This window comes from Leptonychotes weddellii, chromosome 11 (assembly GCF_054177405.1).
Source record: "Leptonychotes weddellii isolate Sample4059 chromosome 11, ASM5417740v2, whole genome shotgun sequence".
Lineage (NCBI taxonomy): Eukaryota > Metazoa > Chordata > Mammalia > Carnivora > Phocidae > Leptonychotes > Leptonychotes weddellii.
This window is the reverse complement of record NC_138379.1, coordinates 6,883,464-6,903,104: the sequence shown is the minus strand read 5'-3', so window position 1 is coordinate 6,903,104 and position 19,641 is coordinate 6,883,464. Positions and strand designations below refer to the sequence as shown.

At 56.7% G+C, this 19,641-nt stretch overlaps 2 protein-coding genes across 9 annotated transcripts in view; one reads left to right on the top strand and one right to left on the bottom strand.

Annotated features, from left to right (window-relative positions):
* RASGRP2 (RAS guanyl releasing protein 2) overlaps positions 1-19,641 on the bottom strand; it is a 361,639-nt gene that overhangs the window by 201,810 nt on the left and 140,188 nt on the right. The gene's annotated exons all lie outside the window — the stretch shown is intronic.
* SLC22A11 (solute carrier family 22 member 11) lies at positions 2,184-17,466 on the top strand. Its single transcript, XM_081797890.1, has 10 exons — positions 2,184-2,748; positions 4,074-4,177; positions 7,334-7,488; positions 7,606-7,774; positions 9,243-9,366; positions 10,108-10,229; positions 12,596-12,810; positions 13,759-13,867; positions 14,268-14,474; positions 15,907-17,466. Exons 1-10 carry the CDS (start codon positions 2,347-2,349, stop codon positions 15,968-15,970), a joined length of 1,671 nt encoding a protein of 556 aa, XP_081654016.1. The 5' UTR covers positions 2,184-2,346; the 3' UTR covers positions 15,971-17,466.

Genomic DNA, 19,641 nt, shown 5'->3' with positions numbered 1-19,641 from the left:
GCCAGCATTCCTGGGGTTTCTGACCCAAGCTCAGGTTTGAACCAGGTTGCTACCAACATGACAACACGGCCTCGCTTGGGCCAGAAATCAGGGGCCGGAAATGGGAGGCCTCAAAGTTCCTGCCCCCGGAGGCCAGGCCTTCCCCTGTGAAGATGCTATTTGCACACACATGGTAGAAAGCCCAGTTCTTCCATGTGAGATTCAGCCTTCGGGCTTCTGGACTAGGGCTCTGCCCAGTCAGCCCCTCGCTCATGGCCTCCTGCTCTGATTTGGGTTGGTTCTCTCTCCACTTCTCTCTACGCACTGTTTTTTTTTTTTTTTTTAAAGATTTTATTTATTTATTTGAGACAGAGAGAATGAGATACAGAGAGCACATGAGAGGGGGGAGGGTCAGAGGGAGAAGCAGACTCCCCGCCGAGCAGGGAGCCCGATGCGGAACTCGATCCCGGGACTCCAGGATCATGACCTGAGCCGAAGGCAGTCGCTTAACCAACTGAGCCACCCAGGCGCCCCTCTCTACGCACTGTTTTAAAATTCATAAGGAGGGGTGCTCTGGTGGCTAAGTGGGTTAAGCGTCATGATGTCCGGGTCCTGGGATCGAGTCCCATATGGGGCTCCCCACTCAGTAGGGAGTCTGCTTCTCTCTCATAAATAAATAAATAAATAAATAAATAAATAAAATCTTAAAAAATAAAATAAAATTCATAATGAGTTCTTGCCCAGAGAGGCCGAGTATGGCAACAGCCCTGGCTTTGAAATCCAGGCCCAGAACCCCCGCTCCTCGGCACCCCGGCTGGGTGCCACAGTGGCCGGATTCTCCAAGCGCTCTGGGAAGTTCAGGGTCCAGACGCCTACCCACACCTCATCCATACTTCTAGCACTCGTCAGACTTCTGTCCGGAACTGACTCAGCCCATTCCTCTCCTAGCCTGGGAGAGATGACTTCCGGCTCCCTGGCTGGCCCTAAGTCTGACCCCAATCCCGAAATCTAGCCTTTCGCTGGGATTTGGCACATGACAGGCCAGAGGCCACATGGCAGCTGGCCAGAGGCCCTGGAGAGAGCGCGGGCTGCCGTGTCTGGTTCTAATCCACACTCTGCTGTGTGACCTGGGGCAAGCTGCCTGCCCTCTCTGAGCCTCGGTTTCCTTGTCTGGAGGAATTAGCACCAACTCTCTTGCACAAGGGCTGCTATGAGGAGCAAAGGAGAGGGTACGGACCGCATGGTCAGCACAGAGCCCAACACACCGCAAGCCCGCAGTGTCAGCAACAGCTGCTCCTAAGAGGTTCAGCCGAGGCGGAGTGCTGGGGAGGGGGCTGCCTTCGCACCTCCTCACGCCAAGCTGGGCTGGAGTTAGACCCTGGGTCAGGGAGGTATGACTTCACTCACTTTCCCAGTCTGCACGCCTGCTCGACTCCAGGCCCACGGGGGGCATCAAATGGATGTGAGGGGATCACAGCCATGCTTTCCACCCTGGGGGAGCTTCCAGTCCAATAAAGGCAACCTGGAACCTGGAAATAGAAGCTTCCCAAAATAGCGAGTCTGCAAGCTGGTCTCCCATGCTGCCTGGCGGGAGGCGCGCAGTAAGGAGGGAATGAGCACAGCCCTGGGCCCTCCGGCCACCTCCCTCCACGCTGGGAGCCCACCTGCTTCCCTGCAGCCTCGGGGCCAGCTAGGGAGGGCCCTGCCCAGTCCCCCACCCAGTCCCCACCACTGTGCTGTAGCAAAATGGCCTGAATCTCAGGCCAATACGGCTGAAGCTCAGGCCAACAGTTTCCTGATTTAAAGGGCCACGTGTAGAGGGATATGAAAGTTCGGTTTAGGAATGTGAGCAGGCCCCCTGCAGAGAGCTGCCCAAGCCTCCCTCAGTAGCTAGACCTGACTTTCCTGCCCAGGAGCCCACGCTGAGATTGAACTTTAACCAAGGCCACAGCCGGGTGCCACTTCCCTCCACAACTGGAGCTCAGTAACATCACAGCTTAGTGCATCTTATTTGTTTTTCACACCTGCTTGAATTTTACTCTTGGTGCTGGAGAACCAGGGCGCCTCGGATGCCCCAGGCAGCCTGGGCACAGTGAGCTTTGTCCCTGATATCCCCTCTCCAGAGGGGTGGGGCACCCACGCGTCACTCCCAGAAACAGGGTAAGGAGGAGTTTCTTCAAAGCACCTGGGGCATCTCAGGACTGACTCGACCAGTTGCTAGCCCGCACTCCCAACCCAACTGCAGGCTAGCGAGGGCAGAAGGTCCGATGGCCCAGGGTTCCGGCACTTGCTAGTGGTTCAGCAGCCGGACACTCGCGGGCTCCCTGACCTTTGGGAAGGCCGCCCTGGCCGCCCACGGCTCTGCCCATGGCATTCACCGAGCTCCTGGAGCGAGCAGGGGGAGTGGGCCTCTTCCAGGCCCTGCAGGTCTTCACTCTCCTCCTTCCCTCCATGTTGGTGCCCTCCCAACTGCTGATGGAGAACTTCTCGGCCGCCGTGCCCAGCCACCGATGCTGGGTACCCCTCCTGGACAACAGCACTGCCCAGGCCAGTGTCCCCGGGGCCCTGGGCCCCAAGGACCTCCTGACCGTCTCCATCCCCCCGGGCCCCGACCACGAGCCCCATCGGTGTCGCCGCTTCCGCCAACCACAGTGGCAGCTCCTGGACCCCAACGCCACGGCCACCAACTGGAGCGAGGCTGCCACAGAGCCGTGCATGGACGGCTGGGTCTACGACCGCAGCACCTTCCCCTCCACCATCGTGGCCAAGGTAAGGGCCTCCCCCCGCCAGCCCCCGGCTCTCTTACCTGGCCTCCCAGTGATGGCCACCCGCCCATGCCTGGAAGGATCGCACCGCTTCCGCAGGCGCTACTGAATGAGATGCTACTCCCTCAACACATATTTACTCACTGCTTATGAAGGCCCAGATCCTGATCTGAGGCCGGGGTCCCAGGATAAGCAAGGGAGCCTTTGAGGAGCTCCTGTTCCGCCGGCAGCTTCAGAATGGGTCAACATTTAACCCCGCCCCAACAGGAGAGTGGCAGGCACCGTTCCAGAGGCTTTGCCCATAGTCTCACTCCAATCTCACGAGGGGGGTCTTGTTGTTGTCTGCATCTGGTAAGGAACAAAACAGAAGCACAGTGAGGGAAATAAGTTGCCCAGGACCCACGGCTCCAACACTCCAGCGCCCGGCTCAGCCCAGACCGCCAGGAGCCGGAAGATGGGTCTCCATCACATCCTGTCCTGCCGCTACGAAGGAGAAAAGCAGGTCCTGTGAGCAAGGAGGAGAGGCAGGTGGGGAAGGCCTCTCAGGAGGTGAGACCTGGATTAGGAGACAAGGTCACGTGAAGGTGCGGAGAGAGCCCAGTGGGAACAGAAGTCCAGGTCTGGGGTGTTGAAGGAGCAGAAGGAGGCCTAGTGTGTCTGGGCACAAGGGGTCAGGGGCCGGCACAACGCAAAGAAGGTGGGTGAGGTGCACTTTCTTCAAGTGCAAAAGAAAGTCACTGGAGGCTTTGGGGCAAGGAAGTGAGGTGATCTGCTTTGCATTTTCCAGTTATCATTTTGCCTTGTGGGGACAGGGGGCTCCTGCTTCCGTGGGCCTGGCGAGAGAGGCGGAAATGGAACGAAGGTGTCAGGTCTTGGTGGAGGGTTGCCTGGTGGGGGGTGTTCAGGTCATGGATGCCCAGACCCGGGCAGGAGGCACTCAAAAATTATGGTGGCACGTGCTCAGCACTCTCTGCTCATCCCGGCAGCCCTGTGAGGGAAGCAGCTGCAGGGCCCCCCTTCTGGGTGAGAAACCGGGCTCAGCACATACAGGAACCACCCCTGGGCTCACCCAGCGAGCGATCCACAGAGTTAGAACGCCAGCCTGTGGTTCAGTCCCCGCGCTCCGCTGCCCACCTCCGTCCACTCGGAGTGGCCGAGTCCCGTGTGTGCCACGCAGCTAGCTGGGAGGACAGAGCTGAACCCGCCCCCCGCCCCAGCCCAGCACACCCCTTCCACCTCTGTCGCCTGGCCTGAGAGACCCCCCAGGACCCAGGCTGACCAGGGTGTGCATCCCCTGAGCCCAGCTGCCGTGCCCACCCTCTCTTCCAGTGGGACCTAGTGTGTGACTACCAGGGCCTGAAACCCCTGGGCCAGTCCATCTACATGGCCGGCGTCCTGCTGGGGTCCATCTCCTGGGGCCTCCTCTCTGACCGGTGAGTATCTCCTCTCCCCCTCGACTCCTCCTCGACAGAACGAGCGCCATGGGGACAGAAGTACAGAAATGGCCCATGAATGTCCCCAGGGAGCAGTATCAGCCTAGAAGCCCACACCAGCTTAAGCCACTCTGTGCGAGATCCCCTCAAACACAGCGCTCTCTCCTTTGGTGACACCAACCGTCCAGAGCACCTGTGTGCGAGGCGCTGTAGAGCCCCTGCCCTCAGAGAGCCCATAGTCTTCTGCGGAGAAATAGACCGCTCTTTCTTCTTCGTCGTCATCGTCGTCTTCTTCATTTTTTAAAAAAGATTTTATTTATTTGTTTGTTTGTTTATTTATTTATTTATTTCAGAGAGAGAGAGCATGCGAATGAGCATGGGGGGGTGGGGCAGAGGCAGAGGGAGAAGCAGGCTCCCCACCGAGCAGGGAGCCCGATGTGGGGCTCGATCCCAAGACCCCGGGATCCTGACCTGAGCCGAAGGCAGACGCTTAACTGCTTTAACCGCTTAACCGACAGAGCCTCCCAGGCGCCCCCCACCCCTCTTTCTTCTAACTCCAAGTACAGGGCACACTGTGAAGTCGAAATCCTCCTCCCCCTCCTCTGGCCCCTTCCCTTCCGTCTCCTGCTCCTCTTTGTGAGGCGGTGCCCCGCCCCCAGCCCTGTCCCTTTCTTGGCCGGCTGCCCACCCCCGCTGCTCGAGGCCCTACCACCAGGCGCCAGTGACGCCTGCGTTCCGCCCACTCGGCTGGTAGAGCCAGCTGCCTGCTTGGAGCTCGCACGTGGAGGAGCATTTGCCTCTCATTTGCCGCGGCCAGCGCTGGACTCCTGACCCTCCCGCGCCAGCCCAGCCCCTCCGCACCAGACTCCATCCGGGAAAACGGCCCCCCGGCCCATGGCACACACCCAACCCTGGAGCCAGCCCTGTTCTCCCACCCTCGCCCCTAGATCCAGCCCCACGCCCCTCTCCTCCATTCCGTCCCCTTGCCCAAGCCACCTGCCTCTCTTGCCCGGGCAGGCCCTGGCCCCCTCGAGGGTCTCTTGCCTCCATTCCGCGTGACTTCAAAAACCTATACGTGGATCTGGTTGATGCCAGCCTGAAGTCCTCCAGGCCCACCACACTGAGGACAGTTCCTGCCCCCCATCCCGTCCCCCTCCACCCCTGCTTGGCACTTGGCTTCTCTCCCACAGCCATGCCAGCCCCTCCTGGAGCACCCTCGGCATCCCGGCTGCAGAGCCCCGAGGTGGCCGGTGGCCGAGCCTCGCTCCGAAGGTTCTCCCTGTGGTCTCTTTGTGCCCAGCACGTAGGCCTCAACCCCAGGCGGCCTCGTCCTGGCCACGCCTTCTTTCCTTCCTCACTGCACCTACTCTGATAGTACTCGGTCGCTCACTCCTTGCTCACCTGCTGCGTGCGTCCCCACGAGACGTAGCTCCAAGAAGGCAGGGGCATGGCGTCCCCAGCCTCCAGCACGCAGCACGCACTCAGTCATTATTTAGTGAATGCACGAACGGCTTCCCGACTTTCTCCTGACCGTGAGGGCTCAGGGGTCTGACCCTGGGTTCCCATCCCCACCTCCCTTTCCCTCGTCCCCTAGAAGGCGGGTATGTTGCTTCTCTGTGCCTCCATTTCTTCCTGTACGTGGGGACCTGGCTCTATCCATGGGGTTGTTGTGGGTTAACCACAGACAGAGCTCGGGCCAGGGCCTGACACGGGGCGGGCTCCTCGTGCTGTGGTTCTGCTACCTTCGTCATCTGTGGGCCTTATTTAATCCTGAGCGTGGTGGGGGGCCCCGAGCAGCAGGGAAGGACGTGGTCCAGGTGGCACTTTCCAAGGACAGCTGCCGTGCGGCTCTGGCTCACTCCCCAGGGGCCGTCCACACCGGGAGCCAAATCACCGTCGGTCCGCAGCTTACCCGGGGAGCCTGGCATCAGGGTCTGGTGTCAGCGTCCAGACCTCGCCCTGGGTCTGGGCCAAATGTCCTTGTTCCTGGGCACTGCTCACGCAGCGGGCCAAGTGTTGCCCACATCTCTCCCATTGGACCAATGCACGCTTTAGCTAAATGCGGGCCATGGTTTGGGCTAAGCCAGCCGTGGGGCCGTAGCGGCACAGTGGGTGTGCAGGTGGACCGCTGAGGGCCCGACACCGGTTGTCTCCCGGGAGCTCCAGTCCCAGTGGGCAGACCGGCAGGGAGCTGGCCGGTTTGCCCAAGGCCACGTGCGCTCAGCCTCCCGGCCGTGCCGCCCCCTTGCTCTGCATCATGGTTTTCACAACTCTGAGGCTGTCATCATGCACACCCTCATTGTGCAGACGGGGAATGGTGGCTCAGAGACTTTGAGTCCTGTGCCCAGGGTCACCCAGGCAGGACAGAGCTGGGCTCAAACCCAGGCTTCTGATGCCAAAGCCCATCTTTGTTCAGTTTTTATTTAAATTGCAGTTAGTTAACATGCATTGTAATATGAATTTCAGGTGTACAATACAGTGATACAACCATAGCCCGTTCTTTTTCTTTTAAGATTTTATTTATTTGTGGGCGCCTGGGTGGCTCAGTTGGTTGGGCGACTGCCTTCGGCTCAGGTCATGATCCTGGAGTCCCGGGATCGAGTCCCGCATCGGGCTCCCTGCTCGGCGGGGAGTCTGCTTCTCCCTCTGACCCTCACCCCTGTCATGCTCTCTCTCTCATTCTCTCTCTCAAATAAATAAATAAAATCTTTAAAAAAAAAAAAAGATTTTATTTATTTGAGAGAGAGCAAGTGAGAGAGAGAGCACAAGACGGGGAGAGAGGCAGAGGGAGAGGGAGAAGCAAGCTCCCCGCTGAGCAGGGAGCCCGATGCGGGGCTCAGTCCCAGGACCCCGGGATCATGACCTGAGCTGAAGGCAGGCGCTTAACCGACTGAGCCACCCAGCGCCCCAACCAAAGCCCATTCTTGACCCTGCGATGCCGCTGGCCCTGAGATCGAGGCGTCTGCCCTTTTTATAAGAAGCACACTTGGAGCATGCTCCTGGGGGATCCCAGGGGGTGGGGTACGGTGCTGCCTGCCCTGAGGTGCCCCAGCAGGTGCCCCACCCCCTCGAACCCTCCTTTCCCCTGAAGCCCCTGCCTCCAGGCCCAAGTCCCCAGGGCCCCTCTCCAGGCCCCACAGTGCTCGTCCCCCACAGGTTCGGGCGGAAGCCGGCGCTGAGCTGGTGCTCCCTGCAGGTGGCTTTGGCCAACACCAGCACCATCTTTGCTTCCAATTTCCTCATCTACTGTGGCCTCCGGTTCCTGAGCGCTTTTGGAGTGGCCGGCATCATCATGACCCCGGTGACGCTCAGTGAGTCCCTCCCTCAGCTGCGCCTGCCGTGGTGGCGGTTGGGGGCGGGGGGTGGGGGGGAATGGGGCCCCGAGGCCACCGCTCAGCCCTTACCTGCCTGTCTGCATCACCTTTCAGTGGTGGAGTGGACCACAACCCGCAGGAGGGCCGTCACCATAACAATGCTGGGATGCTCCTATAGCCTGGGCCAGATGACCCTGGGGGCCCTGGCCTTCACCCTGCGGGACTGGCGGGCTCTCCAGCTGGCCGTGTCGATGCCCTTCTTTGCCATCTTCCTGATCTCCTGGTGGGTACAGTGTGGGGCCTTTGCTCTTGGGGAGGACGTCACTTGCTAGGAGGGAGATTTTGGGGGCCAGGGTGCCTCTCACCCTCACCACCCTGGCCGGCCGTGGATCCTGAGACGCTGAGAGCCACGTAGGGCAATGATGTGTGTGGGGCCCCTGCTCAGGAGAGATATCTTGGGGCTTCAGAGTTCCGGGGTGGGCGTTTTAGCCAGACGTCTGAGGCTCCCACCCGTCCCGCTGGCTCTCGGGCCTTCCCCTCCTCGGCACTAGCTGCCCCCCACCTGCTAGCCCCTTCCTTCACATCACTTGCCCACCCCCCACCCATGGGCTCCTGAGTCAGCGCGGACTGGCGTTGGATATGAAAAGATACCATCATCACGATTATTTGGGGTGCTGCAACACTCTCTGAGGTCTGGAAACACGTGGTTGGGTGAGGCACAGGGGACCAGACCCAAATTCATGACCCTGTAAGTTCTTTCGTGTCCATGAACCAGGGTTGGGTGGACCTGCGCCCCGTTAAGTCTACTGTGGGGTATAGAGAGTAGCAAGGACTCATTCATTCCTTCTCAAGTATTTACTGCCCCATGCCAGACGTGGTTTCAGGTCCCGGGGGCACATCAGCAAAGAAAACAGATCAAAAGCCACTGACCACGTGGAGTTTTATCGATAACAACAGGATCAGTAAGCAAGGAGGAAGACATCCCATAATCACACTTATTAGGCTGCTCTAGTCACCCTGGTTGGGTGAGTCCCAGGTGCTGTTGGTCATCCCAGATGTGTATTCACTTCTTCTAACGAGGAAGATGATAGGATGACCACCATTTTCAGAGGAGGGACTGAGGCCCAGAGAGGTTCAGTGACTCGTGCAGGCCACACAGCCGGTAAGTGCCAGAGGCAGGATTTGAACCCAGGCAGGCTGGCTCTTTGAACCACTAGGGCAGGTGGCCTCCGGACGGACGCAAACAGAGCTGAGCCCCTCTGGGCTGGGAAAATGCCAGTCCTCTCACCCAGGAGATGCCTCTCCCTGCTATCTGCCCCGAGGCTGGGAAGAAGCAGGCTACTTTTATAAAACCACTCAGTTCTGGCTGGGGATGTGTTTAGCGTGTGTGTGCGTGCGTGTGTGTGTGAAATTCAGCGTGATGTGAGCTGTCACAGAAATGGGCTCAGCTTCACCATAGGCTCAGGCAGCTGTGCACGGGCCATGCGCGAGCCGCCCGCAGCCGGGAAGCCAGATGGGGTGGTGTGGGGGAAAGAGGGCGGCCAGGCATTGGGACTCCGCTTTACTCGGTACCGAGGGAGGCTGCCAGTCTCGCATCCTGGCCCCAGCCATGCAGAGGGGAGAGCAGTTGCCGTCTGTCTCCCCCTGCTGCTGGGGGAGCGGCTGCCCACGTCCCCCTCCTGACCTGACGAGGAGGGCCCTGGACGCGGGAAGAGCGTAGGGGCCCGGGCAAGCGCCTGCGTCCTTAACAGGTGGCTGCCGGAGTCTGCCCGATGGCTGATTATTGTGGGCAAACCGGAACAAGCGCTCCAGGAGCTCAAAAAGGTGGCCAGGATAAACGGCCACAAGGAAGCCACAAAGTCACTGACCGTCGAGGTGAGATGCCCCTGTTTGTGACCCAGAGTGTGGGACGTGGCAGGGAGAGGACAGCCACTGATGTCTTGTCACCAGCTTCACCGCTACCCACCCGATAACAGCTGTGACAACCCCCAGCTTGCTTGTGGGAGGCTTCCACCCACATGCATTGCAAGCTCACCTCGTAGGGCTTCTCGGTGTGTTTGGGGGAAACTGCATGTGCTTCTCTGAAGGTGATTATTTCAAGGAAGTAGGTGTGGGAGGATGTGCAGCAAGAAACAAAACACAGCCTGGGGGTGGGAGGATCAGGGAAGGCTTCCAGGAGGAGGCGAGCCGACCAAGACTGAGCTGAGCATGGGGCAGGCGGGGCCCGGAGGGGCAGGAAGAGTCTGGATGGCACTTGGGTGCAGTGGGGAGCCCGTGTGGCTGGGGTAGGAGGCGTACCCTGAGGCCAGCCATGAGGGGCAAGGAGGGGTGGTCGGGTTTGTGTAGGAACTGCCGAGAGCTGGGACACAAGCCTGGCTCCCTGGCTCAGAGTAGGGGGGCCAGGTCGGCAGAAGAGAGCTCTGTTAGGGGGCCAGAGAGAGATCTTTCTTTCTGTCTCCATCCCCGCCCCCACCCCAAGGCTCTCCAGTTTCCAGAAGCCAAGGCCAGGCTCCTCGCATCACTCTGCCCACCTGGACACCATTCCCTGGCACGGGGGCGGGGCGGGGCCCGTGCCACCCCCCACCCCCCACTCACTGTGTCCGCCTCTCCCCGCAGGTGCTCATGACCAGCATGCACGAGGAGGAGGAGGGGGCCTCTAAGAAGGCCCGCAGGTCAGTGCTGGACCTGTTTCTCATGCCCGTGCTCCGCTGGAGAAGCTGCAGCATGTTCCTGGTGAGGTATGCCACCCAGCTCATCCCTCCCAGAGCCAGGCCTGAGGAGGGAAGTGGGCCAGCCCCACGGGATGGGATCAGTGGAGGCCGGCGGCCAGTGCCCAGGGCCCAGGGCGATGGGAGAATTCACCCAAGGCCGAACAAAAGACATAGAAGTTTATTGAATTCACGGCAAGGGAGCAGAGAGACTGTCTGCCAGGAGGCAGTGGGAGGGGGCTGTAGTTATAGGGGAGGGGGAGGAGGTAGGGGAACGTGTGGAACGTTCCTTTTTGGGTCCGATTGGCCAGTGAGGGCTTACGGCTGTTTTGAGGTGGGTCCCTGGTGGGCCTGTTTGCAGGATGGTCGCTGTGGGCCCTTCTGCCTTACTGGGACTTCCAGTGCCCAAGCCTGGGGCTTCCAATGCCCAAGCCTGTTGCCTAAAAGCGGCCTCTACTGTGTCCGGGGTGGGAGTGAGGAGTGGCTCCTGCACGGCCTCAGGAAGCACGTTTCTGGCCGGACAGGCAGTTCCCCCAGGAGGCAGGAGTCCCGGCCAGCACTGGGGAGGGGCTGGGGGGTTCAAGCGGGAAACCAGCTGGAGGGCAGGGACAGGGGCACGCTGAAGCCCAGGCTGGACACGGAGCCTATGTCCCTAGAGATGGGGGACCAGAAGTGGCTGGAGAGGGCCACTGGCCCACTTACGCCAAGTTCATCTACACCCCCACTTTACAGAGGGGACAGCAGGGCCCAGTGGGGCAGGTAACTTGCCCAAGATGACTGGACAGGCGTTTGAACCCTGCCTGAGCTACCTCCTTGCCCGCTGCCACCCAGCAGGCCCCTCATTGAGCATGGACTCCCCAGCAGGCCCCGTCTTGGCACCCACGGCCACCTGGGACCAGGAGAGGGCCCCTTAATAAAACAAATTCAGTTCAAGTGACTTGCAGAGAGCACACTGAGAAGTGAGGGTCAGGTTTGATGGAGACTTATCTTGAAATAAAACTAAAGATTAGAAAAACGTTTATTTTATGCTATATTTAACCACATATGGGTTCCAATGGCAAATATTTGCTACACCTTAGGGAATGGATCAAATGCTTTTATTCCCACCCCCCCCCAAGTGAGAAGGAGTGCCTGGTGCCAGGAATGTCCAGGACCATTCTTTCAAAACCTTCAAGGCTTCCTCAGTGCTCCCAGGGGCCGCTCTGCATCCTTTGTTATTCAAATCACAGGCTGGGCAGCGGCTAACCTGATGGGTTTCTCGGCTTCCGCCGTTAACCCCTTCGGTACCGGCCCTAGAGCCTCAGCGTCAGCTACTTGGAGCCAGAGCTGAGCCCCTCCCCCACGGGGCTTCCACAAACTTCAGGAACCACGGGGGCCTGCAGCTTTAGTCAGCAGCTGGTGTCAGCTGGTGTCAGCTGCCTTGCTGGGTGCAGTGCTCAGGTGCGGCCCAAGGGGAGTGTCCATGAAGCAGGGATGGGGACCGATTTGAAAAGTGGTAGGGAGTAATTTCACACCGCAGTCACTGCTGGATCCAAATTCAATCTCCAAACTGCGGAAATCCAGCTACTGTTAAGTTCAGCTTCGCCTACTCAGGAGCCTGGGCGGTCTGTGGCAGGGCGGTCTGTCCCATGTCCACCCCCTACCCCTCCAGACTTGGGGTGGAGGTCAGTAAGCAGGAAGTTCATTGGAGAGGGCTCTTGGGATCCCTGCCTGGGGACGGGGATGGGGAGGCTAGGGGAGGGGAAGGGAGGGGAGGGGAACAATCAGATGGGGCAGGGGAGCAGTCCCGGTGGTACTGCCCCAACAAGGCCCCCTGCAAGCCCACGGAGGGCCCAAGGAGCTGGGGTGGCCCTTCTGAACCGTCCCTCTGGCCTGTGTCATGGGATGTCCTCCCCAACTGAGAGGCAGCACTCCCAGAGGCTGGGAAAATAAGACTTGCCCTCCTGAAAGAAGGACAACACAGCCCACCTCCTTCTACTCTGGATCCCATCTTTCAAGATAAAGAAACTGGCACCCAGGAAAGGGCAGAGACTCGCCCAGGTTCAGGGCTAGTAGAGTCATGGTTCTAGCAGTGACTGGAAACAAAGCGAGAGAGTGCTCGGGCCAGGACTGAAGCTCAGCTTGACCCACACAGCCCGTCAGCCCAGGGACTTAAGTGTCCCCACTGGCTGGTGGCCAGGGAGCCTGGGAGGTGACTGCCTAAGGCGGAATGAATGAAGCCTGGCCTTTCTCTCCTGGGCCAGCCCCACTCTTGAGAGATGTGTCAGGCATCCGACAGACAGGTTTTTCGGGGTCCGGTAGTGACCCGCTCAGGATGGCCTGGGCCCTCTGGGGACAGCTCAGGTGTGTGCCCTCTCCTCTGGGGCAGGGATCCGATTTCTGGCTTTGCCCTGCAGCTTCTCCCAAATGATCTCCTACTACGGACTGGTCCTCGACCTGCAAAACCTGGGGAGTGACATCTTCCTCCTCCAGGTCCTCTTCGGAGCTGTGGACTTACTGGGCCGGGCCACCACCACTTTCTTGTTCAGCTTCTTGGGCCACCGCACGACCCTGGCCAGCTTCCAGATCATGGCTGGCCTCTCCATCCTGGCCAACATACTGGTCCCACAAGGTGAGGCGGGGTGGACTGAGTGGGCTGAGCTGCTGACAGTCTGGGGCACTGGCTTCCCTGCCTGCACCCGCCGCCCGCCCCCCCACCCATCCCCCTGAGGCGACTGAGGTTCAGAGAGGTGGAGTTGGGTGCCGCAGGTCACTCAGCTAGCCAGTGACAGGGCCAGGGCTGGGACCAGACTTCAAGCCCGAGGCTGGTCCTGAGGTGGGAGGAGGGGCTGGGGAAGCTGCGAGACACTTCAGTTGCTTGAAGTGAGGCGCGAACACCAAGCCTGGGGCACTGGGGTGTGCAGATTGCTGGCCAGGGCTCCCGTCTTACTCTTTTCTTTCTGAATGAGACTTTAATGCCCCGAAAACCCTCTCAAGTCTCCTTTTATGGCTCAAGGCAAGGGGGGCTGGTGGAGGGGCGGGGACCCCGAGTTCTGAGCTGATAGCAAAGCCAGGAGGGAGGCAGAGGGGTGGTCTCCCAAACAAGCTGCAAGAGGCAGTGCTCGGGGAAAACTTGCAAAGACAAGTGTGTGACAGTTTTTGAGACTCTTCATTACAACGTGTGGGAGGGAAAGCTAAGGCCGAGTGTGGCTTCTTAGCCAGCGTTCCCACAGACAGACGGAAGGCAGCGAGGACCTGCCATGACCCTCTCCTTCATGGAGGAAGCACACCCAGGTCCCAGAGAGCTTTGGCACGGTGACACTGTAAGGAGCAGGCCCCGAGAGGCATCCTCAGCTGCCCCGGGTCGCCCGCCCCGGACCTGGCTGGGTTCTGGCGCTGCCCCCCCCCACCCCTCCGCCCAGCCCACCAACTGTGATGTCAGGCTGCACCTGCAGCCCTGGGCGGCCTGGCACCGAGTCAGCACTGTGGGGCGCCTGGGAGCAGTCAAGGAAGCCCTGTGCTCTGGGCTCACTGGGGACCCCTCGGGCAGAGCCCACTGTCACCCTCTTCCTCTGCCCAGATTTGCAGACCCTGCGCTTGGTCTTCGCCGTGCTGGGAAAAGGATGCTTTGGCATAAGCTTAACCTCTATCTCTGTCTACAAGCCCGAACTCTACCCAACTGCGCTGCGGTAGGCTGGGCTGCGCGCTGCACCCAGGAGGGGTGGCCAGACCCAGGGCGCGCGAGAAAGGGACGTCCCTGGGAAGGCCAGTGGGGAGGGCAAAGAGGGGCTGGGTATCCCGGAACAACACAGCTGACCAGGGAGAATGGGGTGGGTCCTAGACAGTCCATGAAGGACTCTGGATTGGATGTTCTCAGGAAGGAGAGGGCCCCTCTGGGTGGGAAAATCTAGGTGGGCTCCGTGGAGGAGGTAGTGTTAGGAAAGACTTTGAGGATTGCAGCTCCTTCACCCATCTTTCCCTCCCCTGGCACATCCTGACCCAGCCAAATGCCTCCCCCTCCCCCAGTAAGGTCCCCTTCTTGAAAGTGGCATTGATGACCGGGGTCTGGGCCCTCCCCTCCACCCCCAGGATGACAGCAGATGGCTTCCTGCAGTCGGCAGGTCGTCTGGGGGCTGTGACGGGGCCCCTAATCAGGATGACTCGCCCGGCCGTGCCCCTGCTGGCCCCCGTCTCCTACGGTGTCATCCCCATCGCTTCCAGCCTCATCCTCCTGCTCTTTCTCCCGGAGACCAAGGGGCTTCCACTTCCTGACACCATCCAGGACCTGGAGAGCCAGTGAGTGATCCTTGGTCACCCTGGGAGTAGGGCTGTGCTTCCAGGAGTAGCTGGGCAGGGCTGCAGGGGCAGGCCTCCCTCAGCCCCGGGACGGGACGGGAGAGCCCAAGGGTCAGGGAGACATGCTAGACGAAGAGGCCAGAGCTGGGCTGGGCTCGTCATTGACATGGTACCAGCAGCTTGAGTGTGCCGAGAGCTGACCACATCCCCGGTGCCTCGGGGCAGCAAGCCGGTGAGCATCAAGGCTTTGCGTCTGAGACCACGTAATCATTGCAACAACACAGCCAGGAAGAGACTATTTCCATCGCTGTTTACCAGAGGCTCAGAGAGATGAAGGGCTGATTCAAGGTCTCCCAGGTAGAAGGCCATCGTTCCTTAGGCAGGGACATGCAGAGGCTCTGAGCCCGGCTCTGCAGCCAGACTGCCTAGGACTGAATCCCTACGCCCCGGGCACGCACTGACCTCTCTTACCAAACTCGCCCAAGAGGTTGGAGCCAGCCCTGACCGCCCTAGTTTAATCTTGCCCCAGGAATCCCAGGCCCAGACAGATCAACAGCTCAGTTTCTGGAGCACATCATGCTACCCTCATTCCATCCTTTGAGAGAACAGAAATGAGGCAGCATTCCTCAAGTTTATTTTATGGCCCGAATCACCACGATGCTTCTGCTTTCTCATTTATAAAATGGGGGTTAAAACAAAACAAAACCAAACCCAGCCGAGCTCTAAGAGCTGTTTTCGAGTTGAAGTTATTATATTAAAGCACTGAGGATAATGCCTGGCCCACAGCACGGGCCCCAGGAGTGTGGCTGCTGTGTCCTGGGTAAGGGTAGTCATGGGGCATCAACAGGCTGAGCAGGAACCATCCATGCTAATGGATGGGGGTGCCTGGGTGGCTCAGTTGGTTGAGCATCCCACTCTTGACTTCGGCTCCAGTCATGATCTCAGGGTCCTGGGATTGAGCCCTGCGTCGGGCTCTACGCTCAGCAAGGGAGTCCGCTTGTCCCTCTCCCCCTGCTCCTCTCTCTCTCTCCCAAATAAATAAATAAAATCTTTAAAAAGAGAGTAATACTAACAGCTGGTGCTCAGAGGGCCCTTCCTGCTTCAATAGAGCATCTTATTTAATTCAAACAACCCCACAAAGAGCTGTTATGTTCAATTTCACTGCCAAAGAAATGAAGACACAGAGAGGTCATGTAACTTGCCTAAGGACACTCAGCTAAGAAGCAGGGAAGGTGGGACTTAACTTACTCTTTCACTTTTTTGAGCACCTACTATGTTTCGGGCACTGTCTTATGCTTTGGGGGACATAGTGGAAAATCAAAGCCTAATCTCATGGCGTTTATGTGCTCATAAGACTTGACCCCCAGTTCCGCCCTCCGAGCTCTTCAGCTGTCTCACCACACACCACCGCTCTGTCTTTTGATTACTCTAGGAAATCGGCAGCAGCCAAGGGCAAGCAGCAAGAGGTGGCCATTACAGAGAGTACCTGGTTCTAGCAATTCTGCCTGCGAGGAGCCCCTTTGGCTGAAGATCCCCACGAAAGAACTTGCCTCCTCTCCAGTGGAGGGAGGAAGCAATCTGGAGAACCTTGAGGGCCTATAGCATGGCTGATGCTGGGGCAGCTGGGCTGAGGGGCAGCATTGAGGCTGAAGGCTGCTTTCCCTGCTCACTTCTCTTCCCCCCACCTCAGCCCTGCAGAGGCCTGGCCCCGTCGACAAGATGGGTTCTGTCCCCTCCCTGCCAGGCTCCCATCTTCACACCTTCACTCAAAACTCCTGACTCACTTCACTGAACCGGAAGCTGCAGGTTTCTCACCTCCGAGCTACCAGAGTGGATCCTAGGACAAAAAAGGAAGGATCTGGACAGACCTGAGTCCCAACCCCTCCCCCACCATTTGCAGAGTCCTCCTCTGTAAAACGGAAATGATTATGGAATCTACCTCCCCGGGGAGGGGGTCCGGGGGTGACAGGTTAACAGATCTTAGCACAGACCAGAGTCCAACACATAGAACCTTCTAGCGGAGCTGCCAGCCTCAGGTGTTCAGGTTGTGCTCTGCCTGAGGCAGCAGCTGATGCAGGACACGTTGGGCTACGTGCAGGAACAGCGGGAACCACCAGGGCCTGTGGGAGGCAGACTTTGTAGCACCAAGAGGGCAGAGTGATCCCTGGTTCCCAAGGGAGGATGTGATTGATGTGTCTGAAGAATCCCACCCGTTACCAGGGAACTGAGGCCCCCTGCTCAGGAATAACAGGAATGGCCCCTGGTTGCTTGACAATAAGTGTTGTTTGCTATGGGACCCTATCCACAGGAGCAGGTGGGGCAGGACTTGCAGTTTGGCCATTTGAGACCCTCCTGGTTTCCCTACATGTCAAGGCAGCACATCATACTGGGCCTTAGTTTGAGGCCTTACATCACAGGGGCACCCTTCGGTTGTCCATCTCAAGGGGTCACCTTTGCCTAATTCACACAAAGACCTTCCCTGTGCTGGCAGCAGCCCATGCTGCTAAAACTGTGGGATCACTGAGGCTGACCACCTACTTTAGAGGTAAGAAAACTAAAACTCAGAGAGGTGGAGTGACATGCTTGGAGTCCCATGGCTGAGCCCTGGCCAGGAGGCCGGGCTCCCAGTCCAGAGCTCTTTCCAGCACACCAGGCTCCTCACCCTCACCTCCAGACCTCCAGGCCTGACATCTGCAGCCCTGTCACAGAGTTACTCCCACACCCTTCCCTGGAGAGCCAGACCCTCTAGGCAACTGCCCACTCTCCTTGGATGACTTGGAAGCCTCAAGCCATAGGTTTCCCATCCCAGGCATCCCCATTTCCCTCTGTCAAATCCAGTGCACACCAGGCCAATCAAACACAATTCAAATCAAATCCTCTGTCTGCTTAAAACCTTCTGGTGGCTCAAGATAAAGACCACACTTCCCCCACCAATAGGCTTCCATGGTTCTCTAGCCTTGCTTCACATGTAATAAATGTTTAAAAATTCAAATCATATAAAGTATGTTCTTGGATCCTCATGGAGAGAAACTAGAAATCAGTAGTGGAGAGGTATTTGGAAAACTCCTTCACACTAAACAACACACTTCTAAATAACCCTGGGCCAAAGAATTCATCACAAAGGAAATTAGAAAATATTTTGAATTGAATGAAAATTTTTAAAAATGGCACATCAAAATTTGTGGGATGAAGCTAGAGAAGTGGTTCAAGGAAAAACTAATATCATTAAGTGATTATATTAGAAAGGAAGAAAGTCTCAAATCCAATATCTCAGCTTTCACCTTTAGAAATTAGAAAAAGAGGTCATTTAAACTAAAGTAAGTAAAAGAAAGGAAATAATAAACAGAAATCAGAAAAATAGAAAATGATCAAGAAAGTCAGTGAAACTTGAGGCTGGTTCTTTGAGAAGTCAATAAAATTTATAAATCTCTAGATGTACTGATGAGGAAAAAAAAGAAAAGAAAAGACACACATTACCGGTATCAGGAGTAAAAGAAGAAGCATCACTACCAATCCTACAGATATTAAAAAAATGAGGAAATATTATGGGCAACATTTTGCCAACAAATTTGACAACTTAGATGAAATTAACAAATTCCCTGAAGGATATGAACTAGCAAAGCTTGCTTAAGAAGAAATAGATAACATTATTAGCCCTATATCTGTAAAGAAATTGAGGTTGTGGGTTAAAACCTTCCCACAGAGGAAATTCCAGGCCCCCACTGTGGGAAACAGAACACCACAACGACCACTGGTGCATGTTCACTCAGACTCTGAGATCTCTGAGAAAACTAGAGATTGCAGGGTTAAAAATAACCTGAAAGGATCAGAGTGAGATGCCCTTGGAACGTGTGTGGTCAGTTCTAAAGTATGCAGCAGAAGATGTTCTGTAGATAGGAAGCCAGCTGTAAACAGCACACTGTGCACTCCCCTCTTTGTTCCCTTGTCCTGTAAACAGCACACTGGGCACTCCCCTCTGTTCCTTTATTCTGTTTTAAAGATTCTTACGTGCTTGACTAATCCTGTATACATGGAGGAATGTGCCTTACTACGCCCCTGCTGTAAGCCATTATAGATCTATATCTCTGTAGAAGGTTTATGTAAGAGGGTGGAAAATAAACCTCAGCACCTCAGGCCGCTCCCTCAGGGTTCCCTGTGCCTCACTCTACTGTCGTCTCTTTTTCTCAGTTCCTTCGCTGCCCCAGGTCCCTGACCCTCTGAGGTCGACACATCATGGCTTCACTGGTGAATCCTGCCAAACAACTAAGAAAAAAAAAATAGTAACAATTATGCCCAAAATCTTCCAGAAGATTGAAAAAGAGAGAACACTTTCCAGCTCATTTTTTGAGGCCAGCATCACCCTGATTCCAAAGTCAGAAAAAGATATAACAACTATAAACCAATATCTTTTCCAAACATAGACACAAAAACTCTTACCAAACATTTATTCATTTTTTTAAAAGATTTTATTTATTTATTTGAGAGAGAGAGACACAGTGAGAGAGGGAACACAAGCAGCGGGGAGTGGGAGAGGGAGAAGCAGGCTTCCCGCAGAGCAGGGAGCCGAATATGGACTTGATCCCAGGACCCTGGGACCATGACCTGAGCCGAAGGCAGTTGCTTAACGACTGAGCCACCCAAGCGCCCCTTAACAAACATTTAGAAAATTAAATGCAACATTATGCTAAGAAGGGCAACGCATCATGACTGAGTGGAGTTTATCCCAGGAAGGCAAAGCTGGTTTAACATTAAAAAATCAAGATTAACAAACTAAATTATTAACAAACTATAGAGGAAAGACCATATGATCATCTCAATAGATACAGAAAGTGCATTTGACAAAATTCAACATCCATTCCTGATAAACAACATTCAGCAAATTAGGAAAATTAGTGAATTTCCTCAACCTGACAAAGGATGTCTATGAAAAACCTACAGGTAACATCATACTTAATGGTGAGAGACTGAATGCTTTCCTGTCAAGATCAGGACTGAAGCCAGGCTGTCTACTCTCACCACTTCTATTCAGTATTGGTTCTAGTTGTGCAATAAGGAAAGAAAAAAATAAATAAAAGTCATCTAGACAAGAAAGGAAGACATAAAACTATCTTTAATTTGCAGATGACAAAACTGTAGAAAATCGTGGGCGTCTGGGTGGCTCAGTTGG